Here is a 24412-nt window from a genome sequence, read left to right on the forward strand (position 1 = left end):
TTGACCGGATAACCATCTAACCAAACCTTTGCACAGTGATTTCACTGCATTCCGTACAGTCCATGTCTGAGTCCTCTGTGTTTATTAGCACACAGAAATTGATCGGAGACTTCTGCATCTCAAGATAATCCAGGTGTGACTGCAGTTTTAATCCGGTCTTGTATTACAGGCCCTTCCTGAGGGGCACAACTTAAGATATCCAGTCAGATATCCAGTTGTGAGAAGGGATATTCAGTCACATTGTCATAGCCATGCTAGTGAGGAGATACTGCAGGTTTTCATGTTACTGACATGTTTTTGAATCTGTATTGTCCAGAAAATGGCTACTTGTCTTTGTTTCTGTCCTGTTCTCAACACCGTTCTATTAGAACTAATGACAGAATGATGAGACGTGTTCTCTCCTCGTCTTTTATCCCTCATTAACCCAGGAACGTGGCCCGATAACATTCCATGGATAATCTGGACGCTACTGAATCGTACCCCACTGTTCTTTTGCTCATGTTTTGAGCCTCAGCCTTGTTGTCGCTCTTCCTGAGTTTTTGGTACATTTGCAGGCATAAACCTGCAGCATGCCGGCGTCACTTGGAAGATTCCACTCTCTCCTGTGAGCAGATATCAGGCTGTGATGGGTCACCAGGGTGCCACTGTCCTCATTCTCCTTTATTCATTTAGTTTTTCTCCCTGTTGCTGTTGAATTCCAACCTATTCTGTCATCCTCTAGAGGTCAGCATTGTTCTTTTCCTGCAAATAACCAGCAATCCTTCAGAGTTGGAACATCTTGTCAGAGATCTTCGTGACTTTCCAACCTGTTGCCATCCCGGCCGAGACAGAATCCTGGTTTAAGATACTTATACATTTCCATTGGCTCTTCCTCACAATCACAATCCTCACAAAGAAAGATTTTGTTTAACTTAACTTAAATTAAGCAAATTCTGGTTAATTATATCACACAAGCTATAAGTGGGAAATATAAAGGGGGTGTGGTCATTTTGTGGTAGAGCTTATTTATCACTGTGGTTTTCCTGTCATGTTTTCAGTCCTAATAAGCTGGAAAGTCCTGGTCCCACATCATGTGGCCCCACACAAGCCTCCATTGGGATTCCCTTGAAGTTTTTCAACTTTTTCCATCATAAGGATCGGCAGCACATTTCCGGGGCAGAGATGCAGCAGCTGGACTTCATTCTGAGATCGCCTCAGCCTCAACCCATTTGCAGCTCTGCAGACGCAGATCCACAGAGGGGGAAATGCTCTGGGTAGAGGTATTTTACCATCCCATCTGGGTCTTTTCCACGGCTCTGCTGGCTGCCGTCGTGCACCTGCAGAGGAGACGGAGGTGGGATCCAAAAGTCTGCAGCGTGCGGCTGCAGGGGAAGGTGGCGGTGGTGACGGGAGCCAACACAGGTTGGTGCCACTTCTCCCTCTGTCGTTTTCTCATTTTCTCCTACAAAGTTTTTCTCAGGTTGCAACGTGAATCTGTTTATATCAGATTTAGTAATCGTCTTACAACCTGTGTTGCATTTATTGTCTCTAAACTCTAAACTTACAACCTTCTCTGGCTGCTTATTTCCTCCATTCTGTTATTTTCACATGCATAAATAAGTGGTGAAGAAAAAAGAAAAAGAAAGTTTTGCTTTTTATTTACTTTCTGCAGCTTCTGCATCAATTTAAGATGAAGTTTTGAGTTTTGATGAGATTGCTCCCTCTTTTGTTCCTCCCTTCCACCTTCAGAGAACATTTGTTTCTTTGCTGTGATTCATCTCGCTGCTGTTTAATAGCACAAGGGTAAAGTTGACTATTGTATATACAGAAACAGCATGTCTCCAAAAGCGTGAAATTGTTTATGTGCACCAACTCTTTAGTCAGATGTGCACTGTGTAAACACATCTACTGGAATGCTTGAGAGGCTGGAGAGCTTCCGGCAGTTCAGAGTAATTCAGGCAACAGTTAGAAAACACCAAATAACACCAAATAATTCAACCATATCCTGGTAGACAGGAACTTCATATGTAGAGCGAGCGCAACACCAGGGTGTGTGTGTGTGGGGGGGGGGGGATTACAATGGTCTGAACATATGCTCTGCAGACTTTCTAGCGTGCCTGATCAGAAGGACTTGTGCTCTGACTATAATAGCTATCAGACCTTTTTAAGTCACAATTACAAAACTTTCACGCAGTGAAAGGTCTGGTTGTTTCCTTCACTGACAGAACAACGGTTGGTGCTGTGCGTGACAGCACCTATTCATTTAAAAAAAGTGCTCTTTTTTGCCAAACCCTGCAGTGATGAAACCACAAATGCCACCAACATTTGCTTAACAGAAGCTTAGAATCTCATGGACCCCTTTTTTTGCCCGTCCACTTCACTCACTTCAAGCACAATAATAATAATGGCAACAGTAATAAACTGTTCTCTCAAGGCGATATGAAGTCATGAGAACTCCGTGATATAACTCTTCTGTGAATGACTTGTACTACTGAAGGTCGGTGACATCTGAACCCGACTGTACTTTGACCTTTCAGCACAGTCTTGAAAATGAGATTTTAAGACCACGGTCTGAATGGTGACGCACGGACGCACAGCTGGTTAATTTTAATCTACACCAGCTGAACTTTGAGCGAGCTCAAAGTGTGACCCACCGCAGGGCTGCCGCTGCCTTTGCCCCCAGACGCGCAGCAGCAGCAGCTGAGATGAGTTTGAGGGATCTATTTTATCACCCACTCTGGGTCATTTCTACCACGGTGCTGGCCGTCGTCGTGCGTCTGCAGAGGAGACTGAGGTGGCGTCCTGACGACTGCGATGTGCGTCTGGCGGGAAAGACTGTGATCGTGACGGGAGCCAACACAGGTGAATTAAGAGGAGCCCACGCTTTTCGCTTTCGGTTTGTTGTGCTTTTCTGATGAAATAAGGATCTGATCAGGAACAAAATGTCCTTTTTAAGACTCTCTATCAATAATGTGATTTAGGAAAGGACCAACAAGATTCGCATGAGGTGTTTATAACCATGTGAGTGCACCGTGTTCCTTATTTTGCCAGCAAAGGGTAACTTATTAGATGGTTTCTAAGCTTTGTCTCCAAGAAGCTGTGAATTATTCTTGTGTGCCAGAACACTTTGACAATCTTTGCAGTCATGAATCCAAAGTTTGCTCACCTCCTGGTGTTTTTACGGCCGCTCAAATGTTCTTTTACGTCCACACAGGTGCGTTGAACAATATTCAGACACAAACAGGCACATAAAGTTTACTGCCATTTCGGTCTGCTCAGCGTGGAATGTTGCGCCGATGTTCTTCTGGCTGTGTTCACTGTTGACTCTGTTTACACTGAGGACATCCTGCATTTCCTGGTCAATGTGTCCTTGTGACCAACTGCTCCAAAACACATGGAGACTGATTCACAGCTCTCTCAAGGTCTCTCTGTGAAATTCAACTTTTTAAATCTAATCACATGCAAATCACTGTAGAAGATTAGATTACTCATTTTCACACCGGTAGAAGTGCCCAGCAGCTGGATGGGCCACACGTTGATCATACTGAGCATATTTCTGACCAGCACACAGTCGCGCCGGTGCTTTAGCTGCTGCGGGTGCAGCCACTTCCTGCCCCTGCTTCTCCTTTGTCTGTTTCCATCCTGAAACAGCAAATAAAGGAACAAAACATTCAGACGGGGCAACAGATGCTCGGCTTTCCTTTCTGACCTTTGAGAGTGGCAGTGCAGTGACCTCGCGGTTACGACGGTGCAAGGCCATGTCACATTCTATAAGATAGAAGCCGCGCCTTCAAACGCATTCTGGGGCGGCCTGAAAGCTAAGCTGCACCCTTTCTGGGCATTAAAAGCTGCCTCTCTTCTCTGCACCATCTTCCTCCAGCATGGTGTAGTTTCCAGGGAACCCGTTCTGCACACTCTTAGCCAGCGTGCACGTTCTACTGATCGTTGTTTACAGAGCTCCCGAATAAACTTTGGCATTTGATGACTGAGCTGTTTGTTTAAATATTTTGTGTTCATTTAATATCACAAGGTCTCTTTCAGGGATCGGGAAGTTCATTGCTCTGGACCTGGCACGTCGTGGGGCCCGTGTGATCCTGGCTTGCCGGAGCGCGGCCCGGGGCTCGGCGGCTCTCAAAGAAATCCGTGAAAAGACGGGAAACCCTGACGTTCACCTGCGTCTGGTCGACATGTCTTCTCTGGACTCGGTCAGGGAGTTTGCTAAAGGGATTCTAGAGGAAGAGAAAGCTCTACACATCCTTGTCAACAATGCTGGAGTATCAGGTGCGCTAACAAACAATAATAAGTAAGGAGATGGGGGCGAGTCGCTCCTACACGTTCCAAATCCAGAAGTGTAAACACAAATGTAAAGAGCCAGTGTTGTTTACCGACCAGTGTTACATTATTTTTGATGGAGAAGCAGGACTAGAACTGGCTGCTTCATGCTTCAAGCCTTTTTTTCTCTGCATGTTTAATCTTTACAGCTTTTTTCAATTAAAATGCACATTTTATTTTGGCTTTACTCACAGCCCTGTTGACCCAGTAACAGGACTTGGAAGAGCTTTTTACTGACATCCTGCCTTAGAATTACCATATGGATTAAGAGATCCACAAAAACAGGTTTCTCTTCAGTGACTATTCGCCCTGAATATGTGTTTTCAACATTTCTTTGCAACAATAAAGTATCACATTATCATAATAAAGGCTGCAAACATTTTCCTTGCCTACAACAATTCCAAGCCCCCCCCAACTAGGTCCTATTGAAAGTCAGTAAAGTGCAGCTCTGCAGTTTCAGCTCCCACATTGTAAAAATTAGTAAAAGTGTGATTCCATATCTTTGGAATTATGCTATTGGAATGTGGTGTATTGTTTACAGGGAGATTCCAGCTCCATCCATGTCATTTTATATTCTCGTAGGTTTACCTTCAGAGTTGACCAAAGATGGACTGGAGATTTCTTTTGCCACCAACCACCTGGGACCCTTCCTTCTGACCACCCTGCTGTTGGGTAACGGCCTGCACAGCATTTGGCTAACGATGATGTCACGTTAAGTCGTTCCCACTGCAGTTGCAGATCTTTCTTCCGTTTCAGACCTGATGAAACGCTCGGCCCCGGCGCGCATCGTGAACCTCAGCTCCTTCAACCACAAGAAGGGGACGGTGGACTTCTCTCATTATCATGGCAAGAACCTCTCTCACAGAATGGACCGAATCTACAACAACACTAAGCTGCACATTGTCCTCATCACCAATGAGCTAGCACGACTGCTCCAAGGAACAGGTTGGCCGAAGTTTAAAAAAAATCAGGCTGTAGTTTTCTCCCCTCTACTGGTTCTCTTAAAGGGGTTTTCTATGTAAACGCAGGTGTCGTTGCAAATTCAGTGGACCCTGGCATCGTCACCACTGAGGTGCTGAGGCACTATTCGTTTATATTGCGCTGGCTTTTCAAGTTCATCGGGTTTTTCTTCTTCAAGGTGAGCCAAAGAACAAAAAAAGAACAAAAACCCATGTTGTTATTTTCAACTACGGGCACGGTGGAGGTGTTTGAGTGTGTTTTTAAAACACACTCTCGAGTGTGTTGGTGTGTGTGTGTGTAACATCTGATTCAAATATGTTGCATTCAAAAAAAAGAATACAGTGATTACTTAAGTGGAGCTCAGAACTCTCAAGCTGAAAAAAAACCCAACCCAAGTACCACCAGATGTTACACATTAGGGTGATAAACATCAGGGATTGTATCCGGCTTCGTGACTTTCCTTCACGGACCAAAAAAAGTAGTAGATCGATAAAGCGTAATGTTTGATTCGACCTTGAAGTTGGCAGACAGGGGATCTTTTAAAGCCGGGGTGGCAGACCAGTCAGAGCCAAAGAGCCACATCACACACATGTGCACACATGAACGTCACCTCATCCCTTCCTCACACACACACACACACACACACACACACACACTCACACACAGACCTCTGCTTAGCCAGATTTATTGTAAATGTCACACACCAACATGATAATGACAGAATTTGACCTCTACAGACCACGGGCCAGTCATTCTCAACAACGAACATTGTGTGCACTGTCTCACACACACAAACTCTCAGTTCAACTAAGTCTTATTATGCATGTTGCTTTTGGGACTTCTGGCATCCCTTGCTTTGAACAATCCTCTTCAAATCTGACTTGTATTCAGTTCTTTCACACGGGTGTCAGTCAGAACAGATCGATGCTTTGATTTCACGTGTTTCAGGGTAGAAAACACAGACTCGCAGACGTATGTTGACCCAAATATTGACAGCATCTTGACATTGGGGCCCGTTTGACATTGGGGTATTTTTCCATTGGCACACTTTTCCAGAACTCAATGGCCCCTTCCCTTAAAGCAGGTTTCAGTTGGTCCTCCTCACAAAGATCGATAATCAGCTGCAGCCTCACCTGTGACTAGCGGGGCTTTAAAACAGTGCGGCTCCACATTAAAGCGAGGAATACGATCTGTGGCCTTTTCAGTTGGAGATCACGGAACCGAGCATTTTTTCCTGCCATTTTGAAGGCGAACTTGACGCTAATGGTTTAAGATCTTATCCCTACTGACAAACTTTTGCCAAACGCGCATACCATGTTGAACTCAAGCGAAGCGAACACACACATTAAAAAAACACAAACCCAAACTTCGATATGAACATTAGAGCCGCATGAACCCAGACAAAGAGCCAAAGAGGCTCGGGAGCCGCGGGTTGGCCAGGCCTGCTTTAAAGGGTCGATCTATAACGCAAATAAAGATCATTGTTCCCTTCAAAATACCGGTATGATCCCTGCTGGGGAAAGTCAGCAGATTCCTGAAGGTTCTCGTCCAAACAAAAGGTGACTTTCAGAACAAATTGGTAACCAGAGGGGAAAAAAACCCCATCCAGGATAAGAAAAGAACCAAAGATATTAAAATCAGCGACAGCCTGGGTGGAACACACAATCTTTCATGTTTGGAATCGTTATGTTGCGTTGTGGTGGCAGAATGTGGATTCTCATCCTTAGATATGGCCAAGGTTCTTCTTTTACGTCCATTTTGGTGCTGATAGCAGTGGCGTGCAGTTGCTAACTGTCCTCTCCCTCCCCGCGTCCCTCTCAGTCTCCAGAGGAGGGCGCTGTCAGCACGATCTTCTGCGCAGTATCGGAGGAAATGGAGGGGATTACTGGCAAGTACGTGGACAGCAACTCCACCGTGGCTCTTCCTGCTCCTGTAGCCCGAGACCCCGCCCTCGCCGTCAAGGTCTTCGAGATGAGCAAGAGAGTGACATCAAAGCTCTGAAGCCCCCCCACCCCCCATCGGATCAGCCAGCCTCTGCTGTCCTGGACTGCTCTGAACAATGAGCTCAGCATCTTGTTATGAATCTAATTAGAGCCAGCCAACATTTATTACCCAACACACAGTGATCACACAGTTGATAGTGACACATGTGGTGGCCTCCAGCCGAGGAGCTCCTCAAGAAAGGACCACAGAGACTGAATGAGTGGCACAATCATTCCTTTTATTGACTTGATTCATTGATACACAATATAACTTTTAGAGCCTTCAGTGCTTTCTGAATTTGTACACGCCTCCCGCAGTCTTCCGTCTCCCCCGACCGCCGTTATTTGGCTGCAGAGAGATAGAGAGAGAACAGCAGAGTCACCAAATCAGCTTCTGAATGAGCAAATTATCACCTGTCGAATGTGGGTCTGTTTATCATTTAAGGATAAAGAAGATATAAAGTTGCATTATGACTGGTTTTCTCACTGTTTATTCTGTCTGGGGCGTGTTTCGCCCCCTAAAGACGTGTACCTTTCTCCACCATTTCTTTAATGATCTCTTCAAGCACCGGAACTGCGTGATCCAGCTGTTGGGGGGAAAGGTGAATGGCAATCGCCACCGTTTTATCCGTTTTGTCCTTGACACACAAAAAAACACACCAAAAACAGGTTGTAATCAATGGCACCATGTGTGCATGTGTGTTAATTCTGATACATGTTATGTATTTAGGACCAAAATTTGCTTTTTGCTAGCAAAGTGAGGACATTTTGTCTGACAGTTACATCTTAAAAGGGCTGTTTGAGGGTAAACACTGATTTTAAGGTGAAGGTTAGTGTAAGGGGCTGGGAAATGGATTACGTCTATCAAAGTCCTCACAAAAATGGAAGTACAGTGGTGTGTGTTTTACCTGAGGAAGTTGTTGGACTGTGACCTCTTCAAACTGTTCATCTTCTGATCGAGGCTCCACAAATTTTTTGCCTTCTTGCTCCTGCTGGTGCAAAAACACAAAAACACAGCCAGGTTCGAAAACTGATCAGGATCCAGAACTGGAAACCGGGTTCGAATCACAACCAGGGGTTAAAATTTTCATCCTGGTGCCATCTAAAATATGAGATAGGATGTGCTCACCTTCAAAACCATCATCTCTTTAGGGCTGAAGAAGGTGATGTGTCCCTCCGCCCTCTCTGCCAGCAGTACCAGCAGGCACACCAGCACCAGGCATCCCGTCACAGCTCCACGCATGCTCATTCTGCGCCGTCCTGGACACGCAAACACACATGTTTACATACGAGCATGCATGTGGTACAACAAAGGCCGGGACATGCGTGGAGGGTGGAGTGTTAGCAGGTGTGGGGCAACATTTTTAGCAGTGACAAGAAGACAGGCAACAGTCAAAAGGTCAACATACAGTACTGATTTGAGGTGTGACTGCTTCGGGGAAGGACACACAGCTCCCGTGTCACCGTGCAAAGGAGAGGGTAACACACACAGCCCGCACAAAAATAACACTGTGGCGCTGATAAACAAGATAAGAGTTACAACGGCGACACAGCTCGGAGTGCACGTGGAGGAGGACGAAGACAGGACGTCAAAGATTGGTTAAAACACAAGCCGGGGGCAGAGTGAGAGGGAGAGAGGCGTCCCAGGGAGAGAGGCGTCCCAGGGAGAGAGGCGTCCCGCTTTACTCACGTGCTGAGTCGGCTTCGGTCAGCAGTTGAAGGAAGTGCTGTGAGATGAGCCGAGCTCCGGTGAATGAGAGTCCGCTCGTCCCGCTCAGCCTTTATATCAGGCCCTGTCCCGATCGCCGCGCCGCGCCGTCCACTCACCTTCCTCACATCCGCTGCTCAACAGCCTCCTTCAAGCGCACTCCTCCATGCTCCTGGAAACACACACATGGCTGAGGAATCTGGCTGGTCCATCAGAGCGCCGGCCTCACCACCGACGCAGGACTTCACCAAAACTGTCACAACCACCTTTCCTGGGCGATGCTGGCGGAGACGGACGTTCTTACAAGTTTAAAACACATAATGGATCTATTTAAAGATGTGAATGGAGAACACACACTCAGCTTTATGCCCTCTGCCATAAACAGACACGTTTGGAGTCATTTATCTCCCAATAAAAGAAGATAATGTGGGACTCATGTTAGACTCGCTGGAATCTGTGTGGGCTTATCAGCAGGAAAACAATCTTTGCAACAAGGATCAGTCATAAAGTTTCTGGTTTAACCCATGTGTCATTCACACATGCGGCGAAACGGACGCACATGCATGTGTTCCTTGGCGACCTCGGCTCTCCAAAGAACTTTAATGATGCCTCCCCCTCCCCGATTATCACCGCTTTCCTGCAGGATGTTGTAATGTGCTCACAGGACGGCCCGGTGCTCTCAGATTACTCTGCAGGAGGGGACCTTTGAAAATAGCACCACTGTTGTGTCTGATTCAATGCAGTTCAAGTGTGCAGACAGATCGGAGCTTTGTATCTTATCTGCAGCTCTTTTCGCGGCACCGCTGTGACGCACGAGCTCTGGTCGCAGTTTTGGGTCTCTTATTGGCTAAGGTTGTGATTGCTGGCTGCTATGTCCTGTGAGGGGAAAATGGGGTTTAAATGAATTCCATGTCTTCCAAGGAAGCTGTGTTTATAATGGATTAAAGGAATAATGGGAGCATTTGAAAATAAAAAGAAATTAACTCTGCATTTGCGTGTGGAGCTTCTGTGTAAAACATTCTCCTCTATTTATACTTTTGGTTTTGTGTCTACAGCTAATTTTGATGTAGCTTAAGCATCTTTTTGGAAGCGTAACCACTGTGATCGCCAATTTTATGTGCAGTAATTCTTATTTTTATTATTAGTTTATTATTAATTCTAAATTATACTCGATCCCCCCCACAATATACAGATTCAAATGCCCTAACTGACTGTGTGGATCAGCTATTTGAGACAATTTAATAAATACACAAACAAGTATATCAGTAAATTACATAGAAAAAGATAGACATTGATATGCATGTTAAGTTGTTCTCCATCGGCCTTTACAAAAATACATGTTTAGGAACTTTCTCTCGACTGTTTCAGTGTTTTTATGTCACAGTGTAAAATGGTTTTGTTTGACAGGAGAACCTGAACTCAGCTCACTGACACTAAGTGAAAACGCTTTAAACGCGACTGCATTTGAAAATAAAGTTTAGGTTTACTTGTTGCGCTGGCGAATCTCTCGCATTTGCTTATGTTGAATAGATGGACAAAAGACGATTCTTACCGTTTTGATTTGATCTATTTTGTTCCGTTTTAGTCTGACTCGTAAAGTTAGGACTGACATTCTGCTGCTTGGCCGCTAGGTGGAGACTAATGTGCCACTTCTCGCGATATCGGATAATATCGCGGGATCGAATCCACGTGGCCATTTGCTAGCGCGTCCACTGGCCACATCTTTCTTCCGAGGTAGAGGAGGCGAGCAGACGCGTCTTGCGTGCTGCTGCAGATATCGTTTAATCATGGTAAGCAGGGCTTCTTTACTATTTTTCTTAATACCAGTTAAGACTGTGAGACTACCGGCGACTAAAAATAAAACCCGGAGAAACTAAATGCTTGCTGTTGACCATTTTAAGGTGATTCGACATAGAAATGCTAACCATGTGGCTAACGTTAGTCAGACATGGTGTTAAAGTTCTTTATAGGTTTCAGTGGCCGGTCATATCGTTCGCAGCCTGGTCCTTGTCACGTCGGGCGGTGGCAAATTTGATTTACACCCGGGTTGTAATTACTTATAGTGTAATCGAGGAGCTTTAGCAAAAGTTAGCATGGGCACACGCCGTAGCACGGGCCTAGCTAGCTCCCACGTGGGTTTAACTTGACGGTTCGAGGCTGAGTAAAAAGGCAAAAGGAAATATCAATATTTAAAATTAATTAGATAAATTAACCGCCGTTAATATGCGCGTTGATTAACTTCGGTACAAGTTTTGCCAAACTACCACGTGGACGGCGAGGGTAATTAATCACGCAACCAGTTCATTTGCCTATTTGGAATGAGGAAAATCCTAATTTGACAGTTGTCCTCTGCAGGTGCTGTTGCACGTGTTGTTTGAACATGCGGCGGGCTATGCGCTGTTCGCCGTTAAAGAAGTGGAGGAGATCGGTATGCTGCTCCCGCAGGTGGGTCTTCGGTGGTCGCTTGAGTCTTCTCCACCCCTCCAATGGCTCCAACATCTGCGCTCTCTTTCAGGTGGAGCAGAGCGTCCTGAACATTGGGAAATTTAACAACATGGTCAGCCTCGCTGCGTTTTTCCCATTCAAATCGGCTCAAGCGGCCCTGGAGAACATGAACGCCGTTTCAGAAGGTGCGTTTTCTGCTCACTGCGGCTGCAAACAGGGTTTCCCTCGGTTGTAATGATGTTTTCATAATCTGTCAATCCACTGAAATCCTGTGCTGACACTTTTCTTTGATTCTGAACAACTGAGGACAACACTGGCTGCAGTTTGAGTGAAAGAATAATCATTTAATGTGTTTAGCCCTGAACCATGTTTGATTGACACCCCCCCTCCTCCCCCTGCAGGTGTAGTTCATGCTGACCTGAAGTTATTTCTGGAGACTAACCTGCCCATCTCCACAAAGAAGAAAGCTGCACTGGGGGTCTCGGATGCCAAAATCGGAGCAGCGTTACAGGAAGAGTTCAACCTTTCCATACAGACTGGTGGGGTGGTGGCAGAGATAAGCAGGGGTGAGGATAGTTTTTTACTAAAGCTGTGATCAAGTACAAACGGAGCATAATTTGAAAGGCTTGGGCATGTTGTGATGAAAACGCCATCCTGATAATTATGAGGGTTCATACTGAAAATCTGAACAGCCATTATGAACATGGGCGGTCGTCCTGTTTTATATGGGATGCATTCAAACCTCTGCTGTCACCCCCCCTCAGGTATCCGCCTGCATTTCCACTCCCTGGTGAAGGGCCTGACTGGCCTGGCCGCCTCCAAGGCCCAGCTCGGGCTTGGCCACAGCTACTCCCGAGCCAAAGTCAAATTCAACGTCAATAGGGCCGACAACATGATCATCCAGTCCATTGCTCTGTTGGACCAGCTGGACAAAGACATCAACACCTTCTCCATGCGTGTGCGGTAGGTTTCCGGCGTTTCTTTGCCCAGATTCCTCCTAATGCTTACCACAGATAGTACCTCACAGTACTGGCTGTATAGAAACAGGAGGGACAGTAACCTGCCCGGCGCATGTGCTCCGCCACTCGTCTGACGGAGCACTGTTGTTGAGCAAAACACCAGCATGGCTTGACGTGTGATGTGGTCCCGTCGGGCTTCGCGGGCGTTCTAACGTCTACCTGGTTTGTGCAGTGAGTGGTACGGCTACCACTTCCCAGAGCTGATCAAGATCGTGTCTGACAACTCGATGTACTGCCGCTTGGCTCGGCTGATTGGGAACAGGAAGGAGCTGACGGAGGAGAGCCTTGAGGGCCTGGAGGAGGTGGTGATGGACGCCGCCAAGGCTCGGACCATCCTAGATGCATCGCGCAGCTCTATGGGTTAGTGAACACTTCCTTTAGCTTTTTGGAGACTTCTGTGCCCCTTTTTTGCCCACCTCGGACCAACAATTGTCTTTGGTGATAACACAGGGGGGCAGAATACCGCTCTCATAAACCTGTAATGACGGCACAAATCCTCATTGCGGATCCTGTCGGGAGAAACAATCCGTTTTTATTTAAGATGCTGCGTATTTAAATAGCCGCACCCTCTGACGAAGACGTTCTCGCCCCCACTCAGGCATGGACATTTCCCCAATTGACTTGATCAACATCGAGAGGTTCTCTGATCGTGTGGTGTCTCTGGCTGGATATCGGCTGGAGCTGCAGGAGTACCTGCGCTCCAAGATGAGCCAGGTGGCTCCAAATTTGGCCGCCCTCATTGGAGAAGTGGTGAGTGAATGGTTTTCATTATAACCTGGACCGATGATGTTATACCAAAATCTGTCAATCCACTGAGTCATTGTGATGACACACAATCCGGTGCTGATGGTCCTTCAATCTCCCTTTAACGTTCATTTTTATCTGATTCACTTGCAACGTGCGTCGGTGACACAAAATGCTTTTTAACTTTAGGTTGGAGCTCGTCTGATCTCTCATGCCGGCAGCCTCACAAACCTGGCCAAGTACCCGGCGTCCACCGTACAGATTCTGGGAGCAGAAAAGGCCCTGTTCAGGTACTGGGGCACCCCCTCCCTGCTGGGGAAACCCGTGGCTACAGTGATGGCAGGGCTGGGCTGGAGCAGAGCAGGGTGACTGGAGGAAACCTCCGGGGTGATCCCTCTCGCCCTGATGCACTCCCACAGTCTGAGTAGCCACATGCAGCACTGAGGTAGAAAAGCTTGACACCAAATCTCTGAGAATTGTCCAAACTGGCTACAATATGAAAATATTACATTAAATTCATGGGTTCTACCAGCAGGTGGAGCTGTTTAGCCAGGATCTTAATGGTGTCCTGTACTCTCGACTTTAACGGTGCCATGACTGAATATTGGGTTCTTTCTCAGAGCCCTAAAGACCCGTGGCAACACCCCCAAGTACGGGCTCATCTTCCACTCGACTTTCATTGGCCGCGCCGGGGCGAAGAACAAAGGCCGTATCTCCAGATACCTCGCCAACAAGTGTACCATTGCCTCGCGCATCGACTGTTTCTCTGGTGGGTAAAGAGTGTGGCGTTGGCCCTCAGTTACCCGGCTCTATTGCAGTGATGCTCATATTTTTCGTCAACAGTATTCACCCCTCGGGTTGGTGTTGAAGGCTAATTTCTGAGCAAAGGCCGCGTAAACGTTACCGCGCTGGAACCCGGCTGCTTTGGCTCTTCCTAAATATTCGCTCTCTTGCAGAACTCCCCACCTCTGTGTTCGGCGACAAGCTGCGCGAACAGGTAGAAGAGCGCCTGTCTTTCTACGAGACCGGCGCCATGCCTCGGAAGAACGTGGACGTGATGAAGGAGGCCGTGCAGGAGGTGAGAGGAGGAGGAGGAGGAGTGCTTGTCCAGCGCCACTGCTGTAGATGATGACAGGCTTTCCCTGATGTCACTGAGGGCAATAACTGATTTAATGAGCCTGATGCAGCTTGAGCGTTGTTAAAGGACATCTTGATGATTGAGACATGAGTGTTTAACGGCCGTTTATTATCTCAGGCTACTGACGTCGCGGCCGAGATCAAGCGGAAGCTGGACAAGAAGGAAAAGAAACGCAGGAAGCGGGAGAAGCTACAGCAACAGGCGAATGGTGACACCAACGGCGACGCAGAGGTGGGTCCCCCCGACTGTTGGGCTGCATGTTTTGATTTGAGATCCGACCCCACCGGTGGTCCGGTCTCAGTGTACCACATGCTACAGCAGCATGACTCCGAACCATTGGCTGGTCCCATCAGTGGACCTGATCACTGAAGCGAGTCAGACAGGCACAGCGACGCCAACGTAGACGCGAACCTCGAGGTCTGAGTGGTTTTACTTCCTCCTTCAGGTATGCATGGACGCAGGAGACACCCCAGTTGTGAAGAAGAAAAAGAAGAAACAAGCCGAGGAGGCGGTCCAAGCCGAGGAGGCCCCCGTGGCCGAGGAGACCCCAGGGAAGAAGAAAAAGAAGCGTAAATCTGAAGTGGAGGAGGTCCAGGTGGAAGAGGCCCCCGTGACTGATAACGGAGCAGAGGACACACCAGCCAAGAAGAAAAAGAAACGAAAGAATGATGCGACAGAGGCAGCAGAGGAGGCTGCTGAAGCACCGGTGTCAGAAAAGAGGAAGAAAAAGAAGAAAGGAGACTAGAGAATTTAGTCTTTTTTTTTTTTGTATAGATTTTTTTTAAGTTCATGTCAGCAGCTTTGTGTATTAGGCTGCATTGAAATGCTTCTGTGCCTTGATACATTTAATTGTACTTATGTAAATAAATTACAACTGATTGTAATTGGAGAAGCTTTTTTTTTTTTTTTAAAGTTTTCCACACGCATCAGACAGTTGTCACACAGATGAAAGTCAACTGGCTTCATCAATAATTCTTCCTCCAGGAGTTTGTGGGCACGATTCCCTGTGTAGCAATGTTGCGTTTACACTTGATTTTTAGGATCGCGAGAACTTTGAGAAGCTGCTGTGGGCGAAAAGCAAAACGAAGCCTCACAAATTCATGATTTGAGCTTCGTTATCGAGCTGGAATGGGAGTTAATTGGCTCTAGTCCGAAATATCCATAGTTGGGAAATGAAGACGCACATCCAGGAAAATCAATATTGTGACAAACGGTTTTTTTTTTTTCCTTTTAATTTGGACGACAATGAATAAACCAATGTTAAAGACATCAACTCCAAGGCCTGGCTGATGAAACCAGCCAACTAGTAAAAGGGACAACGGGGGCAAGATCAAATGGCTCGAGTCACCCTCAATGAGGATTCACACACGGGCGACCAACGTAACAAACGTTAAAATAAAAAATGCCTCTGCTGTGAAAATGATGTCTGGAATCTATGTACATCATTCTCCATTAAGTATGCATACAAAAAAATCCACATCACATGATGCTTGTGTTCAAGTATATTCAACTTCGTGATTTAGCATTGTTATCTTTGCACATTTGTTAAAATAAAAACATCCTTCGAAATAAAACCAAAATGCAGAAAACCACGGTTTTATGTCCTACCAATACATATATACTGTATAAATACATACATAAATATATTTTACATACAACAGCCATAAATTTGAAAAGGGGGGATATACAGAGCAAAGGGGGGGTGGTAGTGTGTGTTTTAGCTTGTGTTGTAAAATATTTTGTCCCAGTATGATTTTGTCAGTCATACGCAGATGTGGTCCTGTGTTCTTCCTCCACGCACGCACGCCCGTGCACGCCGCCTCAGTTGGCCCAGTACGGGGAGCTGCCGTAGCTGGACTTGTTGACTTGGCTCTTCTGCTGCAGGCTGTTGGACTGACCGCGCTGGCCTGGACCCCCCTGAACACACCAAAGCACAGCTGTAGAGGCCCCGGCGGCGCTGCTGTTCACCGGGCGCCGCTGCGAGAACCTTACCTGTCCGTCCTGAGCGAGGTGGTGGTGCAGCAGCTGGGAGTGTGGTTGCTGGTGAGGCAGGATGTGGAGGAAGGGGGCCGGTGCATAGCCTCCGGGAGCCGCTCCAGGGTTCAGAGGTCCTGGCCCCCCCAGTGCTGATGGCAGGCTAAAGGGAGGAGGGGTCCCCGCGTGGAAACCCTGCTTATCAAAAGACTGAATAAAGAACAGAGAGCGTCACGCCGTTTGTGGCGACTGCTTCTAAACGACGGAAGGCAGCGGAAGGGACTCACCTGGGTTTTATTGTAAACACTTCCACTGATGTCTGGCACACCAGAGTTACTGGATGTCACTGAGACACCTGTCAGGACACCAGGCCAGCGTTAGCGCCTGCTATCGTTATAAAACGCTAAATATTAGCGAGGATGCTGGTTTCTCCCGTTACCTTTGCCAGGCCCGCTAGCAGCAGATTTGGCTTGTGTCTGTGAGGAGGAGTTGTATCCTTTACTGTAGTCTACTCCTGCGGGCCCCGCTGTCAGCTCCTCGTAACCTAAACAGAAAAAGAAACGTCTTTTCACACAGAAAGCCTAAAACCTCGATGATGATGATGATATCTGGGATGGAAGTGCGAACCTGAGCTGAAGGTGTGCTGACTGTAACCGCTGGGCTGCTGCTGCGTCTGCTGCTGGAAGGGACTAGCTGAGGGGTTGGCCAGACCCAGTCCTATGCTGTGTTGTTTGGCTGAAGCTGGTCCTGGACCCCCCGGGGGAACAAACATTGTGGGGCCGTACTGAAAGGCAGCAGCGCTGGGCACGGCGCCAGGCACCCCGGGGTAATAAGGCAGGCCCGTGTAGCTGTAGCCTGGAGGCAGGAAGGCCTGCTGACTGTTGTGATGCTGTGGCTGGCCCTGGGGCTGAGGCTGGGCCTGAGGAGGCTGAGGCTGGGCCTGGCTCTGGCCTTGGCTCTGGCCTTGGGGTGGCTGTGGGGCTGCCAGGCTTGTGGGTGGTGCTGGGGAGGTGGAGTCGTTCCTGCCAAACTTTGTGACTTCACCTGGGTAACGCGAAGGTTCAGATCGAGGCTTTGCGATCTCACGCAGGTCCGGAACATATCGAAGAAGCTTTACCTGAGTAGGGGTTGTTGGCGAGGTTCCCGTCTCTGTTGGAAAGAGCCGTGGGGCCAGGAAATGTGATTCCATAGTAATCCTGCAAAGAGGGCTAAAGAAACAAAAGAGGATCACAACCACATGCAAGTCAAAACACCCGAGACGAGTTGCTCTCTCTCTCTCTCTCTCTCTCACCCTCACCATTGGGAGCCTGGACTGGAGCATGTGGAGGTCCTCATAGCCGTAGATCTGCTGGAAAATACAAATTAAACAACCAAACAATGAGAGATTCAGGGATTAATGGAGAGAATAGACAAGGATTGTAGATCTAAAGGTCTACTTACTGGGTACGCTGGCAGCAGCCCCCCTGGACCCATGATATACTGGTTGGGCAGGAGAGGTGGCACCCCCTGGGACAGGTTGGGAGGAGCTTTACCTGTTGAGAAAATGACATTATTATAAAATAATCATTATTTATTGTTGAGACATTCAGTGTGATTCCACTGAATTGTTATAAAACCAGACTCTAAGTGCGTGTGTGTGTGTGTGTGTGTGTACCAGAGGAGGAGGACAGCAGCGTGGTTCTTGGTATAGAGAGGTTGGATGTGGCTGTAGCTCCATTGGAGCCAAGTCCCAGTGCTGTGCTGACTGGGGCAGCAGAGGAATGGAGTGCGCTGATGCCGGCAACGGTGCCGCTCATGCTGTGCATGTTGGACATGTTGGCCAGGTGACTGATGGTGCTGCTGCTGCTGCTACTGTTGCTGCTGATGTGGGTCGAGTGGAGCGCTGGGGGCTGCGATGACGTGTAGGAACCGGAGGAGGGCGCCATGGAGCTTACATTGCTGTTGTCAACACTTGTGTACTGGAAACGGGGAAGAAAGTAGTTTAAAAACAATATCGGCCTTTGTTGTTGGCAAAACTGGGATGTGGCTGCATTTACCAGGTCAGGAAAAACCAGTTATCAGTAGGAACAAGACTTACGGTGAGAGAGCTGGAGCCCAAAGCTGAAACTGATGAATGGCTGCTGACATGGCTGCAGAGTGACGGCAGAGGGGGAAAGGCGTTAACTGGGGGGTTAACTGGGGGGGGCTACCACGTACACCACAGTCCCGATAAGGTGATTTGATCGGAGGTCAGCGTGTCACCTGTTCAGCGAGTTCAGCTGGCTGACTGAAGGCAGGTCCTGTGCCAGGTTGGACAAAGCCGAGGAGCTGTGAGCAGGAAGTGCGTGGGAGGAGGGTACCGGGTGGCCGTTGGCACTTATGCTGCGAGACGGTGAGTCTGGCTTGGGCGTGGAGGATGAGGATGAGGCTAAGAGGACAAGAAGGTTTTATTTTCATGGCCAAGGAAGTTCTGGACCAAACCCAGCAGTGGGACTTACCGTCGAGAGCAGCAGAGGTCCTTCCACCATTCAGCCCGTTCTAGAGACGGGAGAACACAAGTTTGTTAGACAAGAGACACCAGGAAGAAGAAGAAAAATGACTCGGTATCATGTTTGGTTGAGCAGTTGAGCTGAACGACTCCTTGAATTCACATGGTTGCACATGGTTCTCTTGGTTTGCCCTAAACCGCCTTAAAGAGGCGATGAGGACACTCCTGGTCACGTCCACTCACCATGACTGGCCCCGTGGACTCTTTGCCCTGGGAAAAGGCCAGTCGGGTGTGAGGGGAAATGGTACCGTCGTAACTCCCCCCCACCGTAGAGAAGTGAGACGAGGAGGGGACCGAGGACGAGTTGGATGAAGCCGCTGAAGACGAGGAGGGGGGATTGGTGGGGCCAGCCGCGCCTATTGAGGTGGGAGCGAGGTTGGGCAGTGCCACAGAGGAGGAGTGATACGCTGGCTCCGGCGTGGAGAGAGGCAGTGCGACAGAGAGGGGGCCGCCCAGCGGGTCGCTGCAGGACGACAGCAGGAACAGACGAGGGGTTACTTTGACCTGAGCCTCTCTGCCCGTCTCACACACCCACATGTTGCTCTTTATGCAACTGAGCGATGGACATTTTGCAGACGTGTGCCGACTTTTCTGTTTGCTGGTGACGACGTTGGTAGCTAAGGATGCAGGTGACCTTTGACCTTTTCGTCGCTGCAACGCTGTACCTGAGTGGTTTGGAGTACAGGCTCGTCTGGCTCTGCGTCCCAGCTCCCATCGAAGGTGGCGCGGATGTCGGGGCTGGCGTGGACTCCCTGGACGCTGCGTTCACACAGTTGTCCACGACTCCAAACTCCGTCAGCGCCGACTCGGAGCCGAAATCCAGAGCTCCAAACTGGAGGTTTAGTCCCGGGATGTCAGCCGACCCGGGCATCTCTACTGCTGTGGAGGGAATCTGACACGGGTCAAAGGGCAAAGGTTAACGGACTGAAATGGGACATAAGCAGGTTCAGACGAGCGAGACGATAGATCTGATGTCCTGCCTTGGATGTGGGAGGTATCCTTCGTTTCTGGCCCTTAAGCGGCCCCCGCTGCTGCTGTGGTGTGCTGCCTCCCTGAGGGTCCAGCCCTGTGCTGGGGGCAGAGGGTTTGGCACCAGCAGCCATCGCTGCCCCAGCCGGTCCAGACGCGCTGCTGTGCTGTGGAGCAAGCGGGGCTGAGGTCGGTGGAGCCTGCTGTTGTGATGGAGGGCTGGGCTGGCGGGCCAGAGCCAGGGAGGGGCCGGCGTGCCTCTGAACCAGCTGGCTGAGCACAAGAGACGGCTCTGGCTGCAGGGCAAACTCACCTGCGCACAAACGGCAAAGATGGCGGCAAAGATGGCGTCAGAAATGGCGGAAACCCGGCGCTGGTCTGTAAAAAGCCACAAAGACCTACGGCTGAATTGTGAGGACAGCGAAGTGTTGTTGGATTCCGAAGGCTTTATATCCCAGCTGGATGAGGAAGGCGGAGGAACGGGTGCTCCCAAGCCTGGCAGTCGACCTATGGAACTGCTTCTCCCCTGGTTGCTGACAGGGGGGGTGGACTGAGATGATGGGAGAGGACCCAAACCAGGACCCTTTAACTGCTCCAGTATCTGAGCACCGGCATTGACCTGAGCCCTTTTGGCCTGGCCCAAGTCCCCAAAACCAGCTCCCAGAACCGAAGACTGAGGCAGGAAGACACGATGTGGCCATCAGACATTGTTTGCATGTGCTGAACAAAGAAGAGCACGAAGAAAGGTTTACCAGCGCCGCGTGGGCGTAGCTTGTGCTGCTGGCAACACTGAGGCTGGGGGGCTGCTGCTGCGCAGGTGACTGGTGGTGGTGGGAGTTGGTGAAGACCAGGTTTGGAGAGGATGAAGAGGGAGGTTCTCTTCCTCCACCCACAGGCTTCTGCAGCAGGGATGCAAGGTCCAGACTGCCCAAAACCATGTAAGGTTAATGTAGCGTTAGCGTTATGACGCGTAGAGGTTAGCTAACTCCATTTAACCGGGGGGTGGCTCACCTTTGCCCAGGTGTGATATGATTCTCAGCAGCAGGTGCACAAGAGGAGGTGAACACTTTAGTCTCCGAGAGCTACAGAAAGAAACGGACGTGAAGAAGAAGAAGACGGTACGGACTAAACAGCTTCTCCTACGTCTGGCGGGCTGAAGGACCACTTACGCCGACGTCCTCACTCCAGTCCTCAGGGGTCCAGTCTTCCAGGGTGTTCCTCCAGGCAACTAGAGGAAAAACAGGACTGGCAGCTTTAAACAGCTGCAGGTCGACCAACTGGTCTGGACACTTTTCTGATGAGATGCGCACGCTCACCGGTTCCGTCAGAGCTGCTGTTGGCCACCGTGTCCCAGCCTTCAGGTTGTGTGGCCCCTGTCCCGGCCTCTGGTGTGTAGTCGGCAGGATTGAAGGTCCTGGGGCCACAGAGATGGAGATTTAGGTTCACTGGACACAGACTGAATGAACTTAACTGCTAAATAAACGTCATGTGGTCCCCCCGTTGTGTGTGTGTGTGTGTGTGTGTGTATACGTGTGTGTGTGTGTGTGTGTGTGTATACCCCATTCCCTGGGCTGAGAACCGACTTCCTGCTGGTGCTCTGCCTCTGCCTCGACCTCCAGATCCTGCGTCACATTTAGGTGCATCAGTAATATCCAGCCTCGAGCCTTGAGAGTGATCTGAAGTTTGTGCGCTCACCTCGTCCGCCTCTGGCTCTCCGACCGCGCTCTGACCCTTTATCCAGCGGCGCCACCTCCACTCCATTCTCCTCTGGACGTGCTGCAGACAGGCACAGACGGCCATGATGCGATGTCATCACATGAGCCAGAGATGACGGAAGACATTAGCTCCGAGCTCAGACTCCCTACCCTGCCGGCTACGGCTGGCCCCTTTCCCCTTGCGGCTGGTTGTGGCGCGGCCCTTGCTCGCCTCCCTGTCTCCTTTCTTCTCCCTGTTCTCCTTGTTCTCCTTGCTTTCCGACGGACCTTCCTTCACCAGGGGCTTCTTCTTCCCTACAGTTTCCCAGGAGGTCTAAACACAGGACAGGATTGAAAAATACAAACAATCCCGCCAGGATGAATACTTGGATTTCCAAGACGAGACTGAGTAGTCCCGCTGCAGAGCTCAGCTCCGCTTAACGTCGCCGTGACAACGTCAGGATTTCATGGTCTGGCTGCAGTCAGGTGGGAACGTTATTCACCATGTCTGAGGTGCTCTCCAGGAGAAAGTTGATGGCTCTGCCGACGTCCTCGTTGCAGTCGTGGAGGGCTACCATGCACTCGTCCTGGTTCTTCCCGGTGACCTCCATCAGCTGTGGATAGCGATGAACACACCGATGACGTCACAACACAAGAGCGTCCAGCCTCGACCACGCTGAGGCTCCTACCTGATTCACTTTGTCCTCAAAGTCAGCGTCATTCTTGTCATAGATCACCTGAGCAAGTCTGATCTGCTCGGCAGTAGCCTACAAGACAGATCAGCGAAAATATCGAGATAATAAGGGACACGTGCAGCGGAGACATGACGAATCTTCTACCGGGGAACTCCGGGGATGTGGCTGCTGGCGGTAGTGGCTCACCTGTATCTGTTTCTGTGGTTGCGTTGTGTGAGTAGCAGCAGCTAGCGCTTTTTCCCGAGGGCCGCGGGCCTTGTCGCTGCCCAGCGAGCTCATCATATACAGTATATACAAAACTCTGTATGTACAAAATAGAAAAATCTGCAAAGGAAGCCAGAGCATATAAAAGTGACAAAACTCTTATCAAACTGACATTTTACACACCGAGTTTAGTTTCTAAGCGGCTGCGTTGAAGGGTTTTAAGGCATTTAATGCTGGAATAAGGTTAACCCTTATTGCGCAATCCCCGACTAGCGGCCCAGAGGCTGTAGAACCGCAGCTGGTTCGCTGACAGAGCAGCTTGGCTCCAAATCTAGGTCAAGGAGGGAGATTGACCAAGTGTCCTCTTACAAAAAGTACAGACCACAGAGTACAAAGCAGAACGAAAAGTGCACGACCTGACCCCTCACCTCCGCCTCTGCTAGCTGGGGTTAACATGCACATCCAACACTTGTGTCCAGTCTTATGTCCCGCTGTATTAACATGCACATCCAACACTTGTGTCCAGTCTTATGTCCCGCTGTATTAACATGCACATCCAACACTTGTGTCCAGTCTTATGTCCCGCTGTATTAACATGCACATCCAACACTTATGCCCACTGTTAGGGGCAGCTGTATTCTGCATCCGTCTGATTCTCCACATCACTCAGATATTTTGTATGAAATATTTAGAGACAGCTGTTACCACTTAAGGCTTGTGGCATTTCCACAATGTGATTTAGTTGCACAGATTGTCCTCTTGGTCCAGTAATAGGATAAATAACTAACCCGTTAGTTTGGTCAGAGAACAATAGCAATGCAGCAGACAGGCTGCACGTCGTTGATGGATGCGCTGCTGCTATTGGCTGCAGGACTGAACAAAGCTCTTACTACATGGATGCTTCAATGTTATTTCTTTAAGAATCTAGATTTTTTTCCAATTAAAAACTACACTAAGAGCTTTGTGACGTGTACTTATCATGTTTGTCATTGCGAGCCAAGTATCGACAGTGTGTGTCAGAACAACAAAAACGTTTATTCTGCACATCCGCGACACTTAACTGTCTTAAATTTGGAAAAGCAGCATCGTGAGTTATATAAACATAATGGGTCCACAAGAATCACAGTTCCAGCTAATTGCCAAGCCATAATTTACTATAGCAACACTAAAGCGGAGCATTGTTTTGAAACAGTGCTAACATTAGCATTTCATTTCTTCATTCTAAATAATGAACTATTATCGTTAACACCGCGTGTCCAATTTGTGGAGGACAATCCAGATTCTGACAGCATCTTTCTGACTCACTGTTGTTGGACTCGGTGTTGTTGGTATTAGGGTTTCTTTGTCCTCGCTAGCATGAAATCGGGCTAACCCGTTAGCCACCAACATGCTACCGCTGACACTACGCGTACGTACACCAAACAAACGATGCTGTGGAGACGAAGCTAGCTAACGATGCTATCTAAATCACATCCAAAATGATGGTGGACGTCCGTTCAACTCGTCTACTTACATGATGTTCAGAAACAGTTCATACCAGTTGGTACCGCAGCTCTAGTCGCATACAAGTCACAGACTGCTCGGCTATCAAGTTAAATCTTTAATAAATCTGACGAAAAGGCCTCGTAGCTGAGCGCAATCCCATCCCGACGTTTCTCGCCGGGGGAAGAAGACAACAGAGATAATACGAAAGACATCCCTCACAGCAACGGCAGAGCAAAACAACAAGACCAGCGACGGGACGCTTGGGTGAAACGGAGTCTAAGTAGTTTGATTGAACGGAACGAAGTGGACGTTTTCCGAGTGAAAAATGCAGAAATAGGTGGTGTTTTGTTACCTGCTAACGCGCTTCCCTTAGCCAACAGTAGACACGGTGATCACGTGACACGCGCTGCCGCGTTTGACGCTCCGCCGCGTTTGACGCGCTGCCGCGTCCGCGCTCCGCCGCCCTGGCGACGCGTTACTGTCACTTTCCCATTAAAACTTTCTGCAAAATCCTTGTGTCCAAATGCACATTTAGAAGACACACGGCCCACCGCGAT

General features: G+C 48.9%; 4 protein-coding genes and 2 non-coding genes across 12 annotated transcripts; 4 read left to right on the forward strand and 2 right to left on the reverse strand.

Annotated features, from left to right (window-relative positions):
• Positions 1-1181: 1181 nt before the first annotated feature.
• On the forward strand, positions 1182-7721 carry zgc:64106 (uncharacterized protein LOC393348 homolog). Of its 5 annotated transcripts, none has more exons than XM_057030570.1 (7): positions 1270-1401; positions 2639-2841; positions 4021-4260; positions 4894-4983; positions 5068-5256; positions 5340-5449; positions 7093-7721. In XM_057030570.1, exons 2-7 carry the CDS (start codon positions 2685-2687, stop codon positions 7270-7272), a joined length of 966 nt encoding a protein of 321 aa, XP_056886550.1. In that variant the 5' UTR covers positions 1270-1401; positions 2639-2684; the 3' UTR covers positions 7273-7721. The 5 variants fall into 5 exon arrangements, with proteins under 5 accessions (XP_056886547.1, XP_056886550.1, XP_056886549.1 ...); XM_057030569.1 differs by having other exon boundaries at positions 1274-1401; positions 2517-2841; XM_057030567.1 differs by lacking the exon at positions 2639-2841 and having other exon boundaries at positions 1182-1401.
• On the reverse strand, positions 7472-10589 carry mlnl (motilin-like). Of its 2 annotated transcripts, none has more exons than XM_057030578.1 (6): positions 10514-10589; positions 8944-9133; positions 8383-8513; positions 8162-8242; positions 7786-7891; positions 7472-7602 (listed from the first exon to the last, which is right to left on the reverse strand). In XM_057030578.1, the coding sequence occupies exons 3-6, from the start codon at positions 8500-8502 to the stop codon at positions 7595-7597; spliced, it is 315 nt and encodes a 104-aa protein (XP_056886558.1). In that variant the 5' UTR covers positions 8503-8513; positions 8944-9133; positions 10514-10589; the 3' UTR covers positions 7472-7594. The 2 variants fall into 2 exon arrangements, with proteins under 2 accessions (XP_056886558.1, XP_056886557.1); XM_057030577.1 differs by having other exon boundaries at positions 8162-8245.
• A 16-nt stretch (positions 10590-10605) lies between these two features.
• nop56 (NOP56 ribonucleoprotein homolog) lies at positions 10606-15191 on the forward strand. The gene is made up of 12 exons (XM_057030559.1): positions 10606-10751; positions 11317-11406; positions 11477-11591; positions 11808-11972; positions 12171-12369; positions 12598-12785; positions 13024-13175; positions 13359-13459; positions 13790-13938; positions 14126-14247; positions 14425-14538; positions 14753-15191. Exons 1-12 carry the CDS (start codon positions 10749-10751, stop codon positions 15050-15052), a joined length of 1698 nt encoding a protein of 565 aa, XP_056886539.1. The 5' UTR covers positions 10606-10748; the 3' UTR covers positions 15053-15191.
• LOC130525121 (small nucleolar RNA SNORA26) lies at positions 12834-12952 on the forward strand. Its single transcript, XR_008950385.1, has one exon. It is a non-coding gene; the product is annotated as a small nucleolar RNA SNORA26 (small nucleolar RNA).
• LOC130525119 (small nucleolar RNA SNORD57) lies at positions 14290-14354 on the forward strand. Its single transcript, XR_008950383.1, has one exon. It is a non-coding gene; the product is annotated as a small nucleolar RNA SNORD57 (small nucleolar RNA).
• Positions 15192-15887: 696 nt separating the features above from the next.
• ubap2a (ubiquitin associated protein 2a) lies at positions 15888-24389 on the reverse strand. Of its 2 annotated transcripts, none has more exons than XM_057030553.1 (26): positions 24208-24389; positions 22353-22490; positions 22161-22238; positions 21975-22085; positions 21643-21805; positions 21473-21553; positions 21336-21399; positions 21094-21191; positions 20947-21005; positions 20789-20859; positions 20530-20701; positions 20180-20450; positions 19789-20090; positions 19474-19700; positions 18992-19271; positions 18759-18798; positions 18523-18688; positions 18359-18410; positions 17936-18239; positions 17722-17813; positions 17573-17629; positions 17399-17489; positions 16909-17325; positions 16721-16825; positions 16569-16636; positions 15888-16491 (listed from the first exon to the last, which is right to left on the reverse strand). In XM_057030553.1, exons 2-26 carry the CDS (start codon positions 22446-22448, stop codon positions 16129-16131), a joined length of 3828 nt encoding a protein of 1275 aa, XP_056886533.1. In that variant the 5' UTR covers positions 22449-22490; positions 24208-24389; the 3' UTR covers positions 15888-16128. The 2 variants fall into 2 exon arrangements, with proteins under 2 accessions (XP_056886533.1, XP_056886534.1); XM_057030554.1 differs by lacking the exon at positions 24208-24389 and having other exon boundaries at positions 15888-16224; positions 16300-16491; positions 17579-17629; positions 22353-22511.
• Positions 24390-24412: the final 23 nt, after the last annotated feature.

This window comes from Takifugu flavidus, chromosome 4 (assembly GCF_003711565.1).
Source record: "Takifugu flavidus isolate HTHZ2018 chromosome 4, ASM371156v2, whole genome shotgun sequence".
In the NCBI taxonomy this organism is placed as follows: Eukaryota; Metazoa; Chordata; class Actinopteri; order Tetraodontiformes; family Tetraodontidae; genus Takifugu; species Takifugu flavidus.